The sequence below is a fragment of the Dryobates pubescens genome, chromosome 2 (genome assembly GCF_014839835.1).
Source record: "Dryobates pubescens isolate bDryPub1 chromosome 2, bDryPub1.pri, whole genome shotgun sequence".
In the NCBI taxonomy this organism is placed as follows: Eukaryota; Metazoa; Chordata; class Aves; order Piciformes; family Picidae; genus Dryobates; species Dryobates pubescens.
Window position 1 is genome coordinate 15,043,636 of NC_071613.1, and position 22,649 is coordinate 15,066,284.

The 22,649-nt window shown below is 48.1% G+C and overlaps 1 protein-coding gene across 2 annotated transcripts; it reads left to right on the plus strand.

Moving 5' to 3' along the window:
* The first annotated feature begins 1,308 nt into the window (after window positions 1-1,308).
* ENTPD6 (ectonucleoside triphosphate diphosphohydrolase 6) lies at window positions 1,309-22,469 on the plus strand. Of its 2 annotated transcripts, none has more exons than XM_054170694.1 (14): window positions 1,309-1,382; window positions 4,802-5,135; window positions 7,183-7,259; window positions 8,057-8,200; window positions 10,310-10,385; window positions 12,448-12,483; window positions 13,913-14,001; window positions 15,780-15,859; window positions 16,693-16,757; window positions 17,113-17,214; window positions 17,803-17,943; window positions 19,323-19,379; window positions 20,647-20,759; window positions 21,163-22,469. In XM_054170694.1, exons 2-14 carry the CDS (start codon window positions 4,877-4,879, stop codon window positions 21,244-21,246), a joined length of 1,323 nt encoding a protein of 440 aa, XP_054026669.1. In that variant the 5' UTR covers window positions 1,309-1,382; window positions 4,802-4,876; the 3' UTR covers window positions 21,247-22,469. The 2 variants fall into 2 exon arrangements, with proteins under 2 accessions (XP_054026669.1, XP_054026663.1); XM_054170688.1 differs by having other exon boundaries at window positions 1,382-1,393.
* Window positions 22,470-22,649: the final 180 nt, after the last annotated feature.

A 22,649-nucleotide genomic window follows, 5' to 3' on the forward strand; every position in this document is an offset into this window, starting at 1 on the left:
CTTCACTGAAAGGCTTCTCAACCACTGGAACAGGCTCCCCGAGGAGGTGTTTGAATTCCTATACCTTCAGGTGTTTCAGAGACACAGAGATGTGGTGCCGAGAGCCATGGTTTATCACCAGCTTTGATAGAGTTAGAGAATGGTTGGACTTGATGGCAGAGGTCTTTTCCAAATGAAACACCTTCATGATCATTTGAAATTCCTCCTCAATGCCTGCTACCCACAGGGCTGGGGAAGAGGAAAACCTAATTTACATTCCAAACACTGCTCCAAGGGAGTTAACATCTTGGGAGACCACACTCACTCCTACAGCTGGGTCTCTCAGCACAGACACCTGCACCTTCATGGGGCTGCAGGAGTGACAGCAGCACTCCCTGGGAGGATGTAAGCTGCTTGCAAGCAGCCACCAGCATCACAGCTTAAACCTCTGCTCTGCATTCTATTTCCAAGCATCAGTCTTCATCTGTTTTCTTCATTTTTGCTGCTGTGTGCTTGTCACCAAATCTGGGAATCAAACTCCTTAACACTGGGTTTAGCATTAGTGGTCAGGCTTTGGAACTGGTTGCCCAGGGAGGTGGTGGAGTCACTGTCCCTGGAAGTGTTCAAGAAAATGTGTGGACGTGGTACTTGGGACATGTAGCCATGGCAGTCTTAGGTTGAAGGTTGGACTCGATGATCTTAGAGGTCTTTTCCAAGTGAAATTGCTGAGATGGCACCAGCTGCTCAAGCCAATGAAAACTTGGAAGCACCTTCAAGCAAGACATGGACTAGAAAAGTTCCTGCCAGGGCTGATCTGAGCAGTGGTGCAGAGGGGGCTGCTGCCCTTCCACTTGGTGAACTACAAATGGCTGTAAAGATGGTTAGGGGAATATAGCATCTCCCTGATGAGGAAAGGCTGAGAACTGTGTGGTTTTAGTCTGGGTGTCAGATGGATGGAGGACCAGTCTCTTCTCAGTGGTTCCCAGTGACAGGACATAAACGTAAGAAGCACTGAGACAGAGCACTGGAAGAGGCTGCCCGGAGAGGTGGTGAAGTTTCCATCTCTGCAGGCATTCCAAACCCGCTTGGGCACGTTCCTGTGCGACCTGCTCTAGGTGAACCTGCCGTGGCTCAATGATCTCCAGAGGTCTCCTTCAACCCAGGGTCCCTCTTTCCACTCGCACAGGCCCTGGTCTGCTCCACCGCTGCCTCACCTCAGGGACTGTTTCGCTCTCTGCGAAGCACATTTCCGCCTAGCTCCCGCAGCCGGCCCTCGTCCCAGCCACGACGGCACAGTCCCTGCAGCTCGGGGCCAGCCGGGGCAGGAGCGCACCGCGCCTGCGCAGGGGGCGAGGCAGCCGCTGCGGGCGGCGAGGAGGCTGCAGCATGGCGGCGCCGGCGGCGTGAGTGCGGGGTATGGGGGGGGGTGCGTGGGGGTGGTCGCGCTGCGCCGCGGGGAGGCGGTGGGCGCCGAGGCCCCGCGTGGGGGGGGCGCGCGGCCCGTGGGGTGCGGTGGGTCGGGTTGAGGCGGGCCGCGCCGGAGGCCCTGCCGGAGCCATGCAGGCCTGGGCTGTCTGCCGCGGCGAGCACCTGCCCCACGCCCGGCTGTGGCGGGCGGGGAGCTTCGCCTGCGCGGGACATCTGAGGCAGGGAAGAGTTCACCCTCTGTCTCCCGGGGAACGCAGGGGTAGAGGGCGCAGGCTGCTGCTGCGGCGACCCCCTTCATCCTGCCGGCATCCGCTCTCCCGCAGGGGGCATTTCTGCCTTCTCCTAGGGCTCTCCAGTTCCGGCTGCTTGCCTCCCGTGGTGTGTTTTTAGCTCTCGTGTAGCTGCAGTCGAGGCCCTTCTGGCACCAGGAGGATCGGAGCAATTGCCCTCTGTGTGTGCCGCCTACATCCTGCATCTCGGCGTCAGCTGATAGAAGGCACAAAGATTTTTCGGTTTTGTTTGGTTGGTGTTCGGTGATTTGCTTTGGTATTATTCTCATTATTATTAATTTATGTTTAATTTTTTGTGTGTGGGGGTTATAGTTTGGTTTTGGGGTGGGTTTTTTTGGAAGGGGGTTGTGGTTTGGGGTTGGTTTATGTTTGGTTTTGGTTTGGTTCTTTGGTTTGGTTTGGTTCTTTGGTTTGGTTTGGTTCTTTGGTTTGGTTTGGTTCTTTGGTTTGGTTTGGTTCTTTGGTTTGGTTTGGTTCTTTGGTTTGGTTTGGTTCTTTGGTTTGGTTTGGTTCTTTGGTTTGGTTTGGTTCTTTGGTTTGGTTTGGTTCTTTGGTTTGGTTTGGTTCTTTGGTTTGGTTCTTTGGTTTGGTTTGGTTTGTTTCTTTGGTTTGTTTCTTTGGTTTGGTTTGGTTTGTTTCTTTGGTTTGGTTTGGTTTGTTTCTTTGGTTTGGTTTGTTTCTTTGGTTTGGTTTGGTTTGTTTCTTTGGTTTGGTTTGTTTCTTTGGTTTGGTTTGGTTTGTTTCTTTGGTTTGGTTTGGTTTGTTTCTTTGGTTTGGTTTGGTTTGTTTCTTTGGTTTGGTTTGTTTCTTTGGTTTGTTTCTTTGGTTTGGTTTGGTTTGTTTCTTTGGGTTGGTTTGGTTTGTTTCTTTGGGTTGGTTTGGTTTGTTTCTTTGGGTTGGTTTGTTTGTTTTTTTAATGCCACTTCCCTGGTTGCCTGGATCAGGAAAAGCGTGGCCAGCAGAACCAGGGCAGCGATTGTCCTCCTGTACTCAGCACTGCTCAGGCCACACCTTGAGTCCTGACTTCAGTTTTGGTGTCCTCCTTAAAAGAAAGACATTGAAGTCTCAAGCTGTGCCAGGGGAAGTTTAGGCTGGAGGTGAGGAGAAAGTTCTTCACTGAGAGAGTTGTTAGCCACTGGAATGTGCTGCCCAGGGAGGTGGTGGAGTCACCATCCCTGGAGGTGTTCAAGAGGGGATTCAATGTGGCACTTGGTGCCATGGTCTAGTCATGAGGTGTTGGGTGACAGGTTGGACTTGATGATCTTTCAGGTCTTTTCCAACCTTACTGATTCTATGAGGTGGAATCATAGAATGATTCATGAATTCATGAAGTAGAATCCAGGTCTGGAGAAGGACAGCAAAGAGAGCTGGTGAAGGATCTAGAGGTCAGGTCTTGTGGGGAGCAGCAGAGGCACCTGGGGTTGCTTAGTCTGGAGAAGAGGAGGCTGAAGGGCAACCTCATTGCTCTCTACAGCTCCCTGAAAGGTTGCAGCGAGGTGGGTGTTGGTCTTTTCTCGGGAGTAACGAATGACAGGACAAGAAGAAGTGGCCTCAGGTTGCACCAGGGGAGATTTAGGTTGGAGATTAGAAGAAAGGTCTTGGCTGAAAGGCCTCTCAAAGACCAGAACGGGCTCCCAGGGATGGGGTTGAATCTCCATCCCTGGAGGTGTTTCAGAGATGCAGAGGTGTGGTGCTGAGTGACAGCAGAAAGATAGAATGGTATTTGCTCCCTATAAATCACTGCTGCCTGAGTTTTAATCCTCTGAATGATGACATCTGAATGCTTGTAGGCTTCTTGCATTGTGCTTTGCTGTGGTTTCTTTGCTGTTACTGGAGCTGGGGGCAGCTGCTCTGATTCCTTGGATCTTGTTGTGCCTTTTAAACACTGATTTTTAAACTGTCCTTGTTCTGGGACCTCCTTTGCTCTCCAGGAACTAACAAAGATAATGGTGTATGATTCAGGTTGCCCACAGAGGTTGTGGGATCTCCATCCATGAAGGTTTTCCAGATGCAGTTGGATACAGCCATGAGCAGCATGTTGTGCCCCCATAGCTGTCTGTGCTTCGAGCAGGAGGTTGGATAAGAGATCTCTTGAGGTTGCTTCCCACCTCAGTGACTTTAGTTTCTCTGAATTCTCCTTAGTCTATTCCTTCATAGGCCTCAGTAGCAATAGGGGAGGAAGATTTCTGCAGCTTCATGTCATAAAATCAGTTGTAGAACACAAAGACATGCTGAAGGAGGATGGATATATTCCTCCTGAACCACTGGGAAGGTAGAGTGCAGTCTTGTAGGCATTCCAGCAGCCATGGAGGCATTTGCTGGTTAGGGCAAGCAACATGGGAGAGTGAGATTTTACAAGTGCTTTGCAGGTGAATCCCAGAACTTAGAATGCAGGAGTCTACTGCTGGAGTAAGTGTAAGCAGGGCCACAAAGCTGGTGAAGGGTCTAGAGAACAGGTCTGGTGAGGAGCAGCTGAGGGAACTGCAGTTATTTAGTCTGGAGAAGAGGAGGCTGAGGGGAGACCTCATTGCTCTCCATACTTCCTGAAGGGAGGTTGGATTGAGCTGGGAGTCTGTCTCTTCTCCCTAGTATCAGATGACAGAACAAGAGGAAATGGCCTGAAATTGTGCCAGGGGAGGTTTAGGGTGGATATGAGGAAAAATGTCTTTCTTGCAGGAGTGGTCAGGCATTGGAACAGGCTGCCCAGGGAGGTGGGGGAGTCCCCATCCCTGGAAGTGCTCCAGAAACCTGTGGACGTGGCACCTGGGAACATGGATTAATAACCATTGTGATCTTGGGTTGGTGGTTGGACTTGATGATCTTAGAGGTCTTTTCCAACCCAAACAATTCTGTGATTGTATGATTTAACTGCAGGTTTCCCTGGGTTAGCTGAGGTAGATGAGCACTGAAGTCAGCATCTGATACCTCAGCCTTCCTGCAGGTGCCGAAGGAGTCGCAGGCACAAATCCTGTTCGGTTTACTCCTCTTAAGTCCCTTATCAAACAACCATCAGACTCTTACACCCTTTCAGCAGGTTTACAAAGCCAAACCTTTCTGGTTTTGTTTTTTTTTTTTTTCTTTTCCTTTTTCTGCTGGCTCTACAGGAGTGATGTGAGACCCCCCTGCTCCGTGTGAAGGACAGACCGTTGGCTGAAGGGAAGAACCGAAACGTCCCATAAATGGAAGCCATGAAGATATCAAAGCGTTCCTTTGCTTTTGGGATTTTGGCATGCATAGCTATTTATGTTGCCTACATCAAGTGGCACTTGGATTCCAAACCTCTGGTGGCAGCAACAGAAGGATTGGTTGAGAGGAGGGCAGACAAACTGAGCCAGCCGGCGCTGACCGCGGGGCTGGCCGTCTTCTATGGGATTATGTTTGACGCAGGAAGCACAGGAACTCGCATCCATATTTTTAAGTTTACACAGCAACCCAAAGGTATGGCCTGCTGGGGGGTTGGAATTACCCCTTGAGGAGAAAGTTCTTCACAGAGAGAGTTGTTAGCCATTGGAATGTGCTGCCCAGGGAGGTGGTGGAGTGGCCGTCCCTGGAGGTGTTCAAGAGGGGATTGGATGTGGCGCTTGGTGCCATGGTCTAGCAGTCATGAGGTCTTGGGTGACAGGTTGGGCTTGATGATCTCTGAGGTCTTTTCCAACCTTATTGATTCTATGATTCTAGGCTGTGCCTTTAATATTTTTCACAGATCTTGAGCAGAAAAGTAGCAAAATGTAAATAAATCACTGTTGGGTGTAAAAAAGGAAAACAGAGATAATTCTCAACAATCCCATCAGAGGGATAAAGAACTTAAACTGGTTGTACCAAATTCCTCCTCCTCTTCTCCTCCTCTTCTCCTCCTCTTCTCCTCCTCTTCTCCTCCTCTTCTCCTCCTCTTCTCCTCCTCTTCTCCTCCTCTTCTCCTCCTCTTCTCCTCCTCTTCTCCTCCTCTTCTCCTCCTCTTCTCCTCCTCTTCTCCTCCTCTTCTCCTCCTCTTCTCCTCCTCTTCTCCTCCTCTTCTCCTCCTCTTCTCCTCCTCTTCTCCTCCTCTTCTCCTCCTCTTCTCCTCCTCTTCTCCTTCTCTTCTCCTCCTCGAGATACTAGCTTGCTTCTGCTTGACCTTGGCTGCATTGTTTTGGTATTAACATTCCTCTGCTCCTTTCTCCCTTCTTTTGTACAGGGGGGTCTGGGTAGGCAGGGAAGGGGAAGCTAATAGCATCTGGGCAGAAGATCTTGCTGAGAAGCAAGGCAGGAGACTACAAAATGCTCCTGTTTACCTCTGAAGTGATAAGCTTTGCTTGTGCAGATGTTGTCAGCTACTGTTTGTGAAACACTTTTAAGATGAAAAGGACCATGAGGATGCTTTCAGTAGGTGAGCTGAGGATGCTTCCAAGAATTAGCAGTGTGGTGTTCGGTGTGATGGGCCTGTGGGGAGCACAGAATGGTCTGCAGAATGGGCTAGTGTGAGGCTAAGCTGCCAAAGGCATTAAATATCAGTCCATGATTTCCTTCTTTCAGTGTGTTACCAAATCTTTGCTTCTTCCTTGTCTGCTTCTCCTTATGGAGCGTGGGTGGGTACATGAGGAGGGTGTTGTCAAGCTCCTGTTGCCTTGCCTGCAGGTTCATAGCATTGTCTGTACTGCAGGTTTCTAGAATACTTGGGCCTGGATCCCTTGGCTCCCATTGAAAAAAGGTGGTAAAGCTTCTGCTGAGTTTTGCTACAGTCAGCTTTAGCCAGAGCAGAGCATGCTGGAATGTGAGGTTTTTGCTGCTGCTGCAGCTTAGAAAGCTGGTCATGGCAGGTAGAAGGGCTCCAAGAGAGCTTACATCTATGTGGAGATTGTTGGATGTGCATGAAAAATGTGTGTGTTGGACACCTGAGAAGCAGTCATGACTCTTTCTTGGGAGCTAGGTCTACAGCAAGGGCTGCATTTAAAGGTTGAGTGGCTTGGATAGTTCATTAGGCAATTCAGTTGGCTTTCATTACCACATAGTGATGCAGTGGATATTAGGATGAAATTCTTTCCAGTGAAGTTGGTGAGACACTAGAACAGGTTGCCCAGGGAGGCTGTGGATGCCCCCTCCATGGAGGTGTTCAAGGCCAGGCTGGACAGGGCCTTGAGCAACCTGGGCTAGTGGAAGGTGTCCCTGCCCATGGCAGGGGTTGGAAGTAGATGATTAGATGGTGTTGGATGATAGGTTGGACTTGATGATCTCAAAGGTCTCTTCCAGCCTGGTCTGGTCTGGTCTGGTCTGGTCTGGTTCGGTTCGGTTCTGTTCTGTTCTGTTCTATTCTATTCTATTCTATTCTATTCTATTCTATTCTATTCTATTCTATTCTATTCTATTCTATTCTATTCTATTCTATTCTATTCTATTCTATTCTAACCAAACCATTCTCTGAGTCTGTGTAATCTGTGAAGGGGTTTTGGGTTTGTGTGTGCAGCATGGTTGGTACCATAACTTACCATGAAATCCTGTTTTTGAACAGAGACTCCCAAATTAACCCATGAGACATTTAAAGCACTGAAGCCAGGTCTGTCTGCATATGCTGATGATGTTGAGAAGGTAATTTTGTTTCTGTTACTGCAAAATTCTGTACCCCCAAAACCTCCTGGTTTCCATATGCCTTCCAAATCACATGCTGCTAAACTGCCTTAGTCTGGGGAGGTGTCTCCAAATGATAGGAGCCCACAGTAAAAGCTGGTTGACATGCAGAGGAGCAAGGAACAAAATGCATCCAGTTCCACTCAGTGCTGTTTTAATTAACCACAGTGGAGGTTTGTCACATCTCTGCCTCAAGAGTTTTGATGTGCTGAAGAAGAGAACCAAAGATCTGTGTTGAATGGAAGCAGAGCTGTTTCTAAAGCTGACCAGAATTGGATTCTCAGGAAAACAGTCTGAAAAACAGGCCAAGTGCTAGGTGACTTCTCTCCTATTTCATTACCTTCTGGCTCACAGGGATTCAGGGACTTCCTGATGCACATTCACACCCAGCTCACAGTGTTTTGATGGTTCCAAAGGTCTTTTTTTTTCCCCTCCAAGAATTTGTCGTGCTCCCTTTGTGATCTTTTGGAACCAAAGCATTCAATTACAGAGAGCTCTGTGTCAGTGTTTGAAAAGGTGACTCCTCTTGTTCATTTTTGATCTGGGCAATCCCCATGAAACCCAGCAGGTAACACATGGGAGGAGATAGTGAGTCCCTCACCTTCTTCTAACCCCCTGTGATGTCCACCTGTCTTTGTTCCATGTTCACAGTGAATCATACCTCTGATCACCCTTTTGCCTTTCCAGAAAAGGCAAATCTAAAGAATTTCTAAGGTTTGTGGGGGGTTGGGGTTTTTTTGTTCTTTCTCTGCTCACAGAGTGGCCAGGGAATAAAAGACCTCCTGGAGGTGGCAAAGAAGGAAGTTCCTGTGGAGCTATGGAAGTTTACTCCTCTGGTCCTGAAGGCCACAGCTGGCCTACGGTTGCTGCCAGGAGAGAAAGCTCAGAAACTGCTGGATAAGGTACAACTTCTTTGGGTTGCTTTCCAGATATCTTATAGCAAAACTTGGTCCCTTCTATGTAAGCTACATACTCCTTTACCTTCACAGAGTCATAGAGTTGTTTTGGTTGGAGAAGACCTCTGACATCGAGTCCAACTGTTAACCTAACTCTACCAAGGCTGGTGCTAAACCATGGCCCTCAGCATCATCTCTCTGCATCTTTTAAACACCCCCAGGGATGGGAATTCAACTACCTCCCTGAGGAGCCTGATCCAGTGTGTGAGAACCCTTTCAGGGAAGAAGTTTCTTCTAATCTCCAACCTGAACCTCCACTGGTGCAACCTGCGGCCGTTTCCTCTCCTCCTATGTCTTGTTAATAGGAAGAGGAGAGCAGCACCCACCTTGCTCTAACCTCCTTTCAGGGAGTTGTAGAGAGCAAGAAGGTTTCCCCTCAGCCTCCTTTTATCCAGGCTAAACAAGCCCAGTTCCTTCAGCCATCCAAGCCATGAGCAGCCAGTTTCTCCAGGAGGATGCAGTGTCAAAAACTTTATACTAAAGTCCAGCTAAACAACATCCACAGCCTTTCTTTCATCCACTAAGCAGGTCACCTTTTTGTAGAAGGAGATCAGGTTCATCAGGACCTGCCTTTCATGAACCCATACTGCCCAGGCCTGATCACCTGGTTGCCCTGCACTTGCTGCATAATGGCACTCAAGATGACCTGCTGCATGACCTTCCCTGGCACTGAGGTCAAACTGACAGGTCTGTAGTTCTTGACAGAACAAGTGGTTAAGCACTGGAACTGGTTGCCTGTGGAGGTGGTGGAGTCACTGTCCCTGGAGTCATTCAAGAAATGTGTAGACATGGCCATGGTGGTCTTAGGTTGATGGCTGGACTCAATGATCTGAGATGGTCTTTCCCAGCTGAAACAATTCTGTTTCTGTTCTGTTGTGTTCTCTGCTGCCTGCAAGCTGGCCTGTTCTTGTACATAAGGAATTTCAGCTGGATCTGCTACAGTTGTTCCTTTAGAGGACTCTGGGAACCCAGGACTTCTCTACCTCATGTAGGGTGTAGTGTAAAGGACTTCTAACAGCTAACATGCTCCTTGAAAAAATGGCATTCCCTTGGACACTGGTGAGAGCAAGGGTGCATTAAGAGAGTGTCCAGCAGATAGAGGGAGGCTCTCCTTCCTCTCTACTCTGCCCTGGTGAGGCTCCACCTGGAGTATTGCACCCTGGGCACCCCAGCTGAAGAGGGACAGGGGCTTGAGATGAGTCCATGGAGGGTTATAGGAATGACTAAGGGCCTTGAGCACTGCCTTAGGGGAAAAGGCTGAGAGACCTGGGGCTGTTTTGTCTGGAAAGGAGAAGACTGAGAAGAGATCTAATAAATGCATATAAATATCTGAGGGCTGTCTGTCAGGAAGGAAGGGACAGCCTCTTCTCAGTTGTGCCCTGGGATAGGACAAGGGGCAGTGGATGTAAACTACAGCACAGGAGGTTCCACCTCAACATGAGGAAGACCTTCTTTACTCTAAGGGTCACAGAGCACTGGAAGAGGCTCCTCAGAGAGGTTGTGGAGTCTCCTTCTCTGGTGACTTTCAAGCCCCGCCTGGATGTGTTCCTGTGTGACCTGTGCTGGATTCTATGCTCCTGCTCTGGCAGGGGGGTTGGACTTGATGATCTTTGGAGGTCCCTTCCAACCCCTAACATCCTGTGATCTGTGTCCATAGGCCTCTGTGGTGCTTCTACTGCACAGAAATTGCAGTGAAGTAAGCTGGGTTCCCTTCTCTGCCTGTGTTCACCTCTTAGTAATGGCATTTCTGAGTAGTCTTTATGCTTGAAAACCCTCACCCCTACCCCTGTGGGGAGACAGTTACCACTTTGCACACTGTCTCTGCAGTCTCCTCACCCCTGTGGGGAGAATTGGTAACCTTGTATAGCAGAGTGCCCACTGATGCTTGTTGGTCTCTTGAACTTGCAACAGTGACGAGCAGCAGTCAGGATCCGGCTGGAGAAGAGAAGCAGTTGTGTGAAACTACAGTGTAAAAACCCCAAAGTTAAAATAGAATACAACTTGCTTGCTGGCTGAAGAAAGGTTTCTGAGTGTAGCTTTTATTTTGAACTGCAGGTGAAGGAGATTTTTCAGGCCTCCCCCTTCTTCGTGAGGGACAACTGTGTGTCAATAATGAATGGAACTGATGAAGGTAGGCTTCTGTGGAGATCCTTCCTGCAATTCTGGGGGTTCCTGCTGCACTGTGACAAGTCCCCATTCACTGTGGTGGGAACCCACAAGCAGCAGGTGTGACAGTTTCTCTGCTGCCTCAGGCAGTGCCAGCCAAAGAGAACTTGGGCTGTGTTTTCCAGTTGGAAGTCCTGAGCCCTGTCCTGCTTTTCAAAGCTCTGTGTGCTGAGCAGTTCCTCTGGGATCACCAGAAAGCCACTGTGCTGTCAGCACTGCTGGAAAGGCTTCCTTAATGTCTGCTTGTTGAGATGGTCTTCAACAAGTGGTTTTGCATGCTCTGCTCTTGACAGTGCTCATTAGAGCTTTCTGGAAGTGTTTGGTCATAATGGTATTTATAACTGATCTGGTGACCACTAGAGACAGCAGCATCCTGGCCTGGATCAGCAGTAGTGCAGCCAGCAGGACTAGGGGAGTGATCATCTCCCTGTACTCTGCACTGGTGAGGCTGCACCTTGAGTACTGTGTCCATTTCCTCTCATAGGTGGACACCCTTGTAAAAAGTCCCTCCCCAGCCTTGCTGTAGGTTCCCTTCAGGTATTGGAGGGCAGTTGTAAGGTCCCCCTGGAGTCTTCTCTTCTCCAGGCTGAACAATCCTGGTTCCCTCAGCCTGTCCTCATAGCAGAGGTGTTCCAGCCCCTGGATCATCTTTGTGGCCTTCCTCTGGACTTGTCCCAACAGATCTCTGTGTCTCTTAACAGTGGGACAAAAACCAATTTGAAGAATATCTAAATTCTAAGGAATCAGATGTTAAAATGTGGTTTTGAATCTGCTTAGAACCCTATGTTCAGCTGTTGATGAGGTTTTTGGGTGGGTTTTTTTTTAACTGCTTAATGGAAGAAAGACAACTGCAATTCTTTTTGTTTTCAAATCACTAACAGCAGCGACAGCCTTCTTGGTTCAGCCAAGGGTTGAGCTGAGCTGTGCTCCCCAGCGTGCCTTGAGCTTGAGCCACAGAGATAAATGTTTGTATCTGTTAACATAAGGAGCCCCTGAGTCATTTAATTTGTGGGGGAAAGGTTTCTAAAACAAAAAGAAGAGAGAAACAAGGGCGGCTCACCAAAATGCTTAGAGGAAAGTGAAGTGCCTGGCATCAGACCCAAGCCTGCCAGGGGATGTTTTCCTGGGAAAAGAACAATGGGAATTTCAAGTCACTGCTTTGCCTTCTAGCTGAGGGCTGAAGCCTCCGTGTGTTTCTCACCTGTGAAATACAGATTTCCCCAGACATTTGGTATGTATGGGGCTTCTCTTCCAGATGTGGCACAATCTCTGGTATAGAAGGTTGTTCTCTTTGTTCTAATCTTGGGTTCAACAGCGTTGACAGTTGTGGACACACTGGCTTTTGGGCAAGGTGGATCAGGGGAGCTCAGCAGAGCCTCTTCACCCTTCTTGAAGGTCCTTCTTTGCTTAACTCTCAACTAGACATCCTTTGGAGAATTACAGCTAGAAGAGGAGAGAAGGCTCTGGTGAGACCTTATAGAGGCCTTCTAGCACCTGAAGGGAGCCTACAAGAAAGCTGGGGAGGGACTTTTAGCAAGGGCTTGTAGTGATAGGATGAGGGAGAATGGATTGAAGCTGGAAGAGGAGAGATTTACACTGGATGTTAGAAATTCTTTCCAGTGAGGCTGGTGAGACACTGGAACAGATTGTCCAAGGAGGCTGTGGATGCCCCCTCCCTGGAGGTGTTCAAGGCCAGGTTGGACAAGGCCTTGAGCAGCCTGGTCTGGTAGAAGATGTCCCTGCCCATGGCAGGGGGGTTGGAACTAGGTGATTTTTAGAGTCCCTTCCAACCCAAACCATTCTAAGGGAGAAAGGAGTGCTCGTGGAAGGCAGTGTCTCAGTTGTTGGATAACAAGCTCTGAGTTGCTGATGATTTTGTTTAGGTGCTGCAGTTAAAAATCCCTCCAGCTAAACAGATCCTGCAGCAGGAAGACTTCGTAGCACTGCTCATCTTCTTTGTTACTGTGGTTGGCTCAAACCAAACCCTGTGATCTAACACTGCCTCTTCTGAATCTTCTCCTTACTAGGTGTTTCAGCCTGGATCACAATCAATTTTTTAACAGGTATGTGTCCATGGGCATGCATGTAAGGATGGGAGCAGTGTTGTGACATTAATGCTCTTTCCTGCCCTTGCATGGGATTTGCTCTTTTGTTGGGGTGGAGTGTAAGAAAGAAGGATCCTGGGAATATGTCAGCAGTTGTTTAGTTGGGGTTTTGTTACACAAACCATACAGATTTTGGCCATGTGCTTGACAGAGTGAGGGATTTAGTCCCTTCTCCTAGATGTTTAATTGTGGCCTTTCTTATAACTCCCTGGAGTGTCCATTGTATTAGATTACAGAGAATTGTATTCCTTTGTAGAGTCTGACACTAGCTCTGACTGCATGTGGTTAATTTCTCTTCTCTTCTCTTCTCTTCTCTTCTCTTCTCTTCTCTTCTCTTCTCTTCTCTTCTCTTCTCTTCTCTTCTCTTCTCTTCTCTTCTCTTCTCTTCTCTTCTCTTCTCTTCTCTTCTCTTCTCTTCTCTTCTCTTCTCTTCTCTTCTCTTCTCTTCTCTTCTCTTCTCTTCTCTTCTCTTCTCTTCTCTTCTCTTCTCTTCTCTTCTCTTCTCTTCTCAACATGGATACTCTGCATGTGCTTGGCAGCTGCTTTCACAGAGTGAAAGAAAGTGCAGTGCTACTTCCTTATGGATTTATACCACAGAAACCCCATGCCTGTTTACACTGTTGAGTCAGAAAAGGGTAGCTGAAGAGTAAAGAAAAGGGTGAAGAAGGAACTAAGGCCTTTCTGACCATAAGTAAAGCAGCCTGCCATACCCAAGCACTGTGGTCAGCACTCACTCTGTATGGAGCAGTACAAGTGCTCTGAAGCTTTTTATGCTCACAGGAGGGGTCAGAGATCTTCAAACATAAGCTACCAAGAAGTATTTTGTGATATTTGGCAGGAATGAGTCTTGTCAGGAAGGGGTGTTTGAAGGATCTAACTGAGAAGAGCTGGATTTAAATGAGAAGAAAGGTCTGGCTTGGCAGCAGGAAGAAAGCCAAGAGAGCTGAGTGTCTTAGACCAGTTCTTTTCAGTCTGTCATCCCCTTGGCCATAGGAATCTGCAGAATATTTCTAAGGGATCAGGGAGAGGTGGCCAAGAAAGCCACATTCCTCTCTGCTGCAAAGTGGTTACCAGAGCAGAGTTTGTAAAAGAATTCCTTGCACCTACTGGAAAAATGTTTAGGAATCCAATAACCAAAGCTGCTGTAATTAGGGCATGAACAGCCACCAGAGAAATAAGAGAAACTTTGTCACTTGGGGATTTTCAGGTCACCTTGATAAAGCCAAAAGAAGTGTCTGGTAGTTGATGGTGTAATTTAGTGCTGAGTGGAAGCTGTCAGATGGAGTTAGGTTGCCCTCTTTCCCCCTGTACTTCTGAAGGTGTAGTGCCTAGCCAGTTTCTCACAACATCCTCCCATGTCTTTCTCTGCTCTCTCACCCATTTGCAGGCAGCCTGGATGATCCACAGAAGAGAAGTGTGGGGATGCTGGATTTGGGTGGTGGATCAACACAGATCACCTTCCTTCCACGCATGGAGGTAACGCTGGTTAATGCTGGTGCAGAAATCACTAACTGCTCCCTTTGGTTTCCCTTGGAAACAGAGCAGGGCTTTGTCAGTGTGCCATGAAGTCATGCTGTTGACAGAAAGCCCCAGGTCACTTGGTCACCTCTTCCTTGTTCTAGTCAGTCACAGAAGCAGTTGTAAGTCTGCCTCCATGGGGCAGTGGTGCATATCTCAGGTGACAGGACGAGAGGAAATGGCCTGAAATTGTGCCAGGGGAGGTTTAGGTTGGGCATGAGGAAAAATGGCTTTACTGAGAGAGTGGCCAGGCATTGGAACAGGCTGCCCAGGGAGGTGGTGGAGTCACCATCCCTGGAGGTGCTCAAGAGATGGGCACTTTGGGACGTGGTTTAATGGCCATGGTGGTCTTAGGTTGATGGTTGGACCTGCTGATCTTGGAGGTCTTTTCCAACCCAAACAATTCTGCGATTCTGTGTGGTGAATCTGTCAGGGGTGCTTTATCCTGGGGAAAATGCAGGTTTGCCTGAGTGTCTTAATCCTTGTCTCTCAGTTTGTGCTGCTTATCCTGAAGAACTCAGTGCTGTTAATGAATTCAAGTCCAACATTTAGCCTGTGTTAGGTTTTAAGAACTCAAGATGATTTCTCAATCCTTGTTTCTGGTTTCCCTGAGTTCACTCATTTATGAATGGTTGCTTTTTGAACTGCTATGAAACTGTTATTATTATTAAGCTGTTACTCTGCACTAAACAGTACCTGGCTGATGTTTGTCATGCCAGCTTCCTGTGGTCTGTGCTGGAGGCCACGTGGATGTGGAGTTGCAAGGCTCTGGCCTGAGCAAAGATACTGTTCATAGTAAAGCTACACAAAAGCAAAGAGTTGGGATGCTGCATCAAGTGTCCCAGCCTGGGCTGATCAAGACATTGTGCTCTCACAGCCCAGGGGATGTGAAGAGCCTGGGATGTGGAAATTCTTGGCCTTAGAGATGGTGTTGAGGTTTGAGCAGCTTAAATAGCATGGTGGCCTGAGCTTCGCTCCTCGCAGCCACGCTAGCCCCCTTGGTGCGCTTGGGGAAGAGGCTGCAGAGTGCTTTAGATAATAACCCTCTCATTTCTTCAGACCACAGGCTGGTCCTCACTGTTCCTTGGCAAGCAGAGTGATGTGTTTTTCCTCTGGCTTGTGGAAGTTCACAGCTGAATTCACTTGAGTAGGAAGTTAATGTGTGCCTGGCTTTCATATTACCTTGCATTGCGTTTCCCCTCGCAGGGGTCATGTGAAGACGTAGTTGCTGTGTGGCCTCTTGACAAAAGCAGTTAAGAGCTGGACTTGAAATTCCTTTTACATTAAATCAGTTATTTTATACAGCAACTTGGTGTGGAGTAAAATAGAAACTGAACCAGCTTCATGTGAAGACACTGTTTGAACTCCAGGTTTTGTTGTACTGGAGGTGTGTAAGGCCAGGTCGGGGGAGGCCTTGAGCAATCTGATCTAGAGGAGGGTGTCCCTGTCCGTGACAGAGGGGTTGGAATTAGGTGATTTTGAAGGTCCCTTCCATCCCAAACCACTCTATGCTTCTGTGAATCAGTGGTCAAAATGAAACACTTGCAAATCCATAATGTCTCTTGGAACCATGTTAGGGTTGTTTCATGTCTTTCCTAATGTTGTGGAAGGTTGTTGGTTTGACCTGATGATCTTGGAGGTCCTTTCCAACCCTCATGATTCTGTCATTCTGTTGTGTTGTTAGTGTTTGATTCTGCTGGCAGACACCTTGCAGTGACACCATTTTCTCCCTCCAGGCAACTCTGCAGACGTCACCTGCTGGCCACACGACTTCATTTCAGATGTTTAACCACACCTACAAGCTTTATTCCTACAGGTTGGTTGTGGGAAAGAGAGCACACTGTAATGGGCAGGAGCTTTTTGTGGAGCTAGTGAGATCTAGGTGTTTTGCTGAAGTTGGGTGCTTTCACATCAATGCTGGGGAAAAGCAGAGAAACCTGAGCCACATTTTTGTGGTGGGTTATCCTTGGCTGCCCACCAGGTGCCCACTTAGCTGCTCTGTTGCTCCCCTTCAGCAGGACAGGAGGAAGAAAAAGCTTGCCAAGATAGGACAGGGAGGTCACAGACTCAGCTTAGAAATTAGTTGATTGCCAATTAAACATTAGGATAATGTCAAATAATGATAATAAAAATACCCCTTTCTCCCCCCTGCTCCTCCTCAGGCTCAGCTTCATTCCCAACTCTTCTACCTCTTCCCCATGGAGCAGCACAGGAGGATGGAGAGTGGGGACTGCAGTCAGTTCATAGCACTTTGTATCTGTCAGTCCTTCCTCCTCATTTCTGTTCCCCTGCTCCAAGTGTTTGAGGCAGAGGGAAGCAGCTTCTCCTCACCCTTTGTTTGTTGTGAGGTGCGTTTGGGCTCAGAAAGAGTCAACTCTGCATGCTAAAGGCTGTGCTCTGTTTGAGGGGAGGAGGAGAAATGTTAGGGGAATGCCTTCAGCTTTCTTCAAGAGCCTGATGACTGCTGACAGCTATTGCCTGTGCTTTTTCAGAGAGGGATTATCCTTCTGGGTAAGAGTAATGCAAGAGTGGGATGTCACACTGTTGCTCTTAGGTTCCCCTGGAGCCATGTGGCTGGGACCATGCTGTCATGTTGTCAGCAGTGGATCAGAGGAAGAATGTTACTCAGAGGTTTTTGTCTCTTTGCAGTTACTTGGGACTCGGGCTGATGTCAGCAAGGCTTGCCATTTTAGGAGGAGTTGAGGGAAAACCCTGTAAGTTATGGACACTCCTTGAGTCTTGGCTCTGAGCATAGGGCACGTAGCCCTGCTGTGGGGGGAGGAGTTGCCTGTCCCCTTTGCACTGGACTCCAGGTTCCTAAGCGGTATGTGGACTCCTGTCACCGTGGCTGGGTGCATTTGAGATGAATGCAGGAGGTGACACTGCTAGATCCCAGAAGACTTGGATTCTTGTCAGCCCTGAGGGAGGGCATGGGATATCTAAGCCATGGCTGGGGCTTAAAGGTGCCTTACTGAGGCTGTGGGACAGGATGGAGAAGTGCTGGGGATGAGTGATCTGACCTTAATTCCATGTTTCTTTCCCTAATGTGGCTTTGTTTTACTTCTGCAGTAGGAGAAGGGGAGGAATTGATCAGCCCTTGTTTACCACCTGGCTTCAAATCTGAGTGGCAGCATGCTGAGATAGTGTACAAAATTAAAGGACAGAAGGCAGGTATAGTGATTTATCACTCTTCCTATCTAGGCCAGTGTGCTGTTAGCAGAGTAAATGATATACTCAGCCTCTTGCAGAGACACTAGATCCTCTGTTTACTGTTCTGTCTGGCTCCTCTTGATGTGCTGCTGCTGCTAAAGAGGTTGTGCAGCTCTTTTCTTCTTGTGCTGTGGTGTGTGTATCCAGTCAGTAAAGCTGCTAGCAGTAATGCAGGAGGAGTTGAGCAATCCCTGAGCAGGGCTTTCAAAATCTTTCTGCCTCAGATGATATTGTCCATCTCTGATCTATCACACAGTCTCAAGCTGAGGATGGTTAAGTGTTGCCCCTGGAAAAAGATGCAGATTGCAGTTGCCTAAGAAGAGCTTAAAAGGTGCTGTTGTGCAAAGGAAGCCTCTTCCCTGGCAGATCCTAGGTGAATTTTATGTATATGTAACTCCTAGGTGTTCAGGACCAGGTTGGGCAGTGGAAGATGTCCCTAGCCATGGCAGGGTGGTTGGAATTAGATGATTAGGTTCCTTCCACCTCAAACCATTCCATGATTCTATGTAATTTGCCTGTAACATGCTGGGTTTCTTTGCCTTCTTTTAGGTGAGCCTCTGTACGAGTCTTGTTCTAACAAAGTGGCAAAGATGCTCTACAAAAAAGTCCACAGAGCTGAGGAAGTGAAGGACCTGGAGTTTTACACTTTCTCCTACTACTATGACCGTGCAGCAGAGGTTGGCCTCATAGGTATGTTTGCTCCTGTTCAGATTTCATTTTAGATGACACACCTGGAAGAAATGGTAATACACAAGCCATGATGCTTGCACCTTGTGGAACGTTTTGGAAGCAAACTGCCTGCATTTCCAGCAGGACTTTGCAGTCCTGGTGGACAATAAGTTATCCTTGGGACAGCCATGTGCCCTTGTGGCCAAGAAGGCCAATGGGATCCTGGGGTGCATCAAGAAGAGTGTGGTCATCAGGTTGAGAGGGGTTCTCCTACCCCTCTTCTCTGCCCTGGTGAGACCACATCTGGAGTATTGTGTGCATTTCTGGGGTCCCCAGTTCAGGAGGTACAGGGATGGACTAGAGAGTGTCCAAGGGAGGCTCCTGGGATGCTGAAGGGATGGGAACATCTGTCTGACATGGAAAAGGGGCCAGTTTCTTTTCAGTGGTGGTCTTTGTTAGAAAAAGGAGCAATGGACACAAACTGGCACACTGGAAGTTCCACCTCAACATGAGGAAAAAACCTCTTTATTGTGAGGGTGCCAGAGCACTGGAACAGGCTGCCCAGAGAGGCTGTGGAGTCTCCTGTAGAGACTTGCAAGACCTGTCTGGGAGCATTCCTGTTGTGATCTGCCCTGAGTGACCCTGCTTTGGCAGAGGGGTTGGACTCCATGATCTTTGGAGAGTCCTTCCAACCTCTAACATTCTATGATTCTGTGATTTTACAGTTGTCTGATTAACTGCAATCAAAAAGGAAAAGAGGAAAAAAAGAAGCCCTTATAATCATAAACAACCTTCTTGAGCAGTGAAGTGATCTTGGCCTTGCTTCCCTGACCTTTCTAGCTGGCATGGAGATTTTCACATCATACTGTATCTGTTCAGAATGCTTCCCATCTCTGTTCCAGCAGCATGCTGCTGCACAGAAGGCTGTCTTCAGAGGTAGAAAGCAGATTATGAGAGCTCAGGCTAGTTTGGACACCCCTCTTTCCTTAGCCACTCTGGTTTGCAAATAATTCCAGCTGTACCAGGTTGCAGAGCAGCACTGACCTGTCAGATCCGGTCCAGAGGTGTTCAGTGTGCTCAGGCATCACAGGGGCAGGGCGGCAGAGGTGTGGGGAGAAGGTGAGAGTCTGTAAACCCTTTCTTTAGGCTATTGGAATGAAGGTCCTTTATAAAACAATGCATAAAAAACACAAACCAAGGCTTTTCAAGCCATATGAGTAATTTACTCTTTCATAGTTCTCTTCCCTTTAAAGCAAGTGTGAGTACTGTCACGGATTTCAGTGGCTCAAGGTTTGGTTGCCAAACAACTTTTATGACTTGAAGCTGCAATTGCCTTTATGCAAAACCCATAAAAGAGCACCTTGGGTTTGTGGTGGGTTTTTTTTCCCTCTCTCTTCCAGATAAAGAAAAAGGAGGAAGCTTGACTGTTGGTGACTTTGAAATTGCAGCTAAATATGGTGAGTAAAACACAAACACACACTACTAGTTGTGTGTAAACTCATACCCAGGTGGCAAATGTGTGATGTGCTAAGAAGCCTGGTATTTTTTTCCCCTCTCCACAGCATCTCACCAACTTTTCTACTTACTTCTGAAAAATCTAGTTTATTACAAAGCCCTGCAGTGATAGGATGAGGGCAGAGGGTTTCAAACTAGAGCAGAGCAGATTTAGATTGGATGTTAGGAACAAGTGCTGCACCATGAGGGTAGGGGAACACTGGAACAGGTTGCCCAGGGAGGTGGTTGGGGCTTCATCCCTGGAGATATTCAAGGTGAGGCTCAAGAGGGCTCTGGGTAACCTGATCTAGTTGAGGATTCCCCTGCTGACTGCAGAGGGGGTTGGACTGGATACCCTTTGGAGGTCCCTTCCAACCCAGAGCATTCTATGATTTTTATATCAGTTCTTGCTTTTGCAGCTCAGGTCAAACACACCCTTAGAATATTTACATTCCAAAACTCTCACAAGAATTAGTACTAAACTTGCCAGTTAACAACTGTCCTGAAACAGAACTTCCAAAACAGATGTCCTGAGTATCACCTGCTCTGATCTCAGGCAGTTTTTCTTTTTGGCTCAAGATTTCTTCGTGTGCTTGATTGTTAATTGGAAAAGAGGGAAAACCACTTTGATAGCTTTCTGCTTCATGAGCTGCAGAGGGAATTGCCTGTGCAGATTTACAGATGGAAAAGGCCTTTTTTTGGGTTTCTTCAGCCCTGCAATCTGGGGGTCTGGGTAAATTCTATGACTGACCAAACAATTGTTGCAGTTCTGATTCCTGAACTGCCATTTGTGTGATCCTGAGACAGGAAGTGGGGTTTGCTTTGGTTTTATCTTTTCTTTTGTCTTTGGGTTTTTTTCTTTCCCCTTGAGTGCTTAGGCTTGAGAAACACAACACACCTAAGGCTCTTCAGATTTTCTTTAAAGGTTTGAAGTCAATAGAAGAAAAGTTGGGACACCCTTTTCATCCTTTCCTGCAGAGATGCAAGGAACTCAGCTGTCTTAGGGGAGAGACAGAAGGCCTTGGTCTCTCCTGCAGTGTGCCAAAGCTTTTGTGCTTCTCCTAACATGTACATGTCCTTTCAGCCCCATTGTAACAAGCTTCATCGCTGTGCAACTCAACTGCCAAGAGGTGTTTTGTGGATTCATTTGAGGAGTATTTTTCAGAGCTTGGGCTGATGCCAGCCCCGAGTCCAGAGTGTGCATTCAGACGCTGCTTTCTTTCTCCTTAGTATGCAAGACGATGGAAATCAGCCCTGGAAGCAGCCCTTTTCTCTGCATGGACCTCACATACATCACCTTCCTCCTGCAGGAACTCGGCTTCCCCAAGAGCCAAGTCTTTAAGGTGATGCACAAAATGGACTGCTGGGGAGAGTTGGCAGGAAGGTGCCAAGGCAGTTGCTGTCGTGCCAGGAGCTCAGTTCTTGATGTGCCTTCTTGCTACAACACATGCTGTGTCCCCAGGGCTGGAGGGACAGTGTCCCCAGGGCTGGAGGGACAGTGTCCCCAGGGCTGGAGGGACAGTGTCCCCAGGGTGGTGATAATAACTGTCTGGTGGCAACCTTCAGCACTGCATTCATAGAATCATTTTGGTTGGAAAAGACCTTTCAAGATCATGGAGTCCAACCGTTGTCTAACTTTGCCAAGGCTGGCCCAAACCAAGTCTCTCAGCAGCACATCTCTGCCTGTTCTTCCAGAGAACTGGGATTTAACTTGATTGTGGTTTGTTTGTTTCTGTTTTGTTCCAGCTTGCCAGGAAAATCGACAACGTTGAAACAAGCTGGGCGCTGGGAGCCACTTTCCACTACATCGACTCGCTCAATAGGTACTAAAGCTCCTTGGAGGTGACTTTTGGGGAATCTCAGTTCTAGGAAGCTCAACACAGGAGAATCTGTTGAAGGGCCTGGGGGTTTGGCTTCCAGAATGCTTTGGGAGTTCCTCATAAACTTGGGCCCTTTCCCCCTCAACCCCCTGCCAAGACCCCTCCATCACTGCACTTTTATTTGCAGCGCAGTGTCTGCTCTCTAAGGAATGAGCCTTGATTTGACAGTGTCTGCAGTCTGATGTTCAATTTTAATCACTGTTGAAGGAAAACCAGGACTCTGCAGGCCATCTGTGATCTCTATGAGAAAAACAAACCTCTCTTTTTGGGTGTTTTTTTGGAATGTGCCTGTACTGTGTGCTTGTACTGTGCTGAAGTCGCTGTAGGAAATGATCACTCCAGAAGGAACTCTTTACCATCCTGATTCAGGGTGGTTTTTTCCTGTTGGCCAGCAGCTTTCAGTGAGGACTTTTCTTTTACTACTTCCGTGTTTGAAGGTGAACTTGTGTGTCAGTGCACAAAAACAATGCCCTCGTTCCAGCAGTGGCTTTGAAATGGGAAGTCTCAGCTCTGCTTTCCACTTGCTGAGCTGGAAAAGCTCAGGAGCGCTCTAGGAACTAAACATGGACTCAAGAAGAATAAATCAGAGCCCAGATACCCTGTAGGGTTAAAGCCTACAGCCTGCTGTTGGCTCCCTGGCTGTTAGGAGGTAGGTGGTGGAAGACTTTTGCTGGATTTAAGTGAGTGAGGCCTGGGAGTTGGGTACAGGGCTGATGATGGATTTGGCAGTTCTGGAGCTGGTCAGGGTGACTGAGCAGCAAGATGCAGCTACAAAAAAATAGGGCCTGAGCATGGCTTCTTGGACCTCACAGACATTTGTGCCTTGGCAAGGTTGCTGCAGGGCCTGGGATAAAAAGCACTTCTGTGGGATTCTGGGTGCTGCTTCCTGAAGATGCATCTCACTTGATAAATGAATGTATTGTTGCACTGAGCTGGGGCAGGGCAGCTGCAATGCACCACTCCAGCAGTGTCCTGGAGGTGGGCTGGGAGTGATCTTGGAGGTGGCAGGAGCTGGAGAGGGCACGCTGTAATCTAACTGTGGAACTGCATTGTGTCTGTCTGGATGTTCAGAGCAGACCCCAGTGGTCTTTTGGGGTGCAAGAGTCCAGCCTCCTGAAGAGCCAGCAGTGCCTGCACTCATGGCCACAGCCTTGTCCTTTCCAGGGGGTAGTGAGATGTATGGTGGCCCGCTTGGCTGCTGGCTCTGCAGCTGACTGTACAGGGGACACTTGAACCCTGCTGTACTGACAATAAAACCCCAATTTAAAACAAAAACATGGTGATGGTGGCGTGGCTTTTGGCACTGGAGCCTGCAGGGCAGGTGGGTAAAGAAATGAGTGTGCTCAAGCCATT

Bases quoted from the DNA above. Each gene is read 5' to 3' on its own strand.
- ENTPD6 (XM_054170694.1), top strand. From the start codon at position 4,877: ATGGAAGCCATGAAGATATCAAAGCGTTCCTTTGCTTTTGGGATTTTG. The intron at 5,136-7,182 runs GTATGGCCTGCT...GTTTTTGAACAG, and splicing joins GTTTACACAGCAACCCAAAG to AGACTCCCAAATTAACCCAT. The intron at 7,260-8,056 runs GTAATTTTGTTT...CTCTGCTCACAG, and splicing joins ATGCTGATGATGTTGAGAAG to AGTGGCCAGGGAATAAAAGA.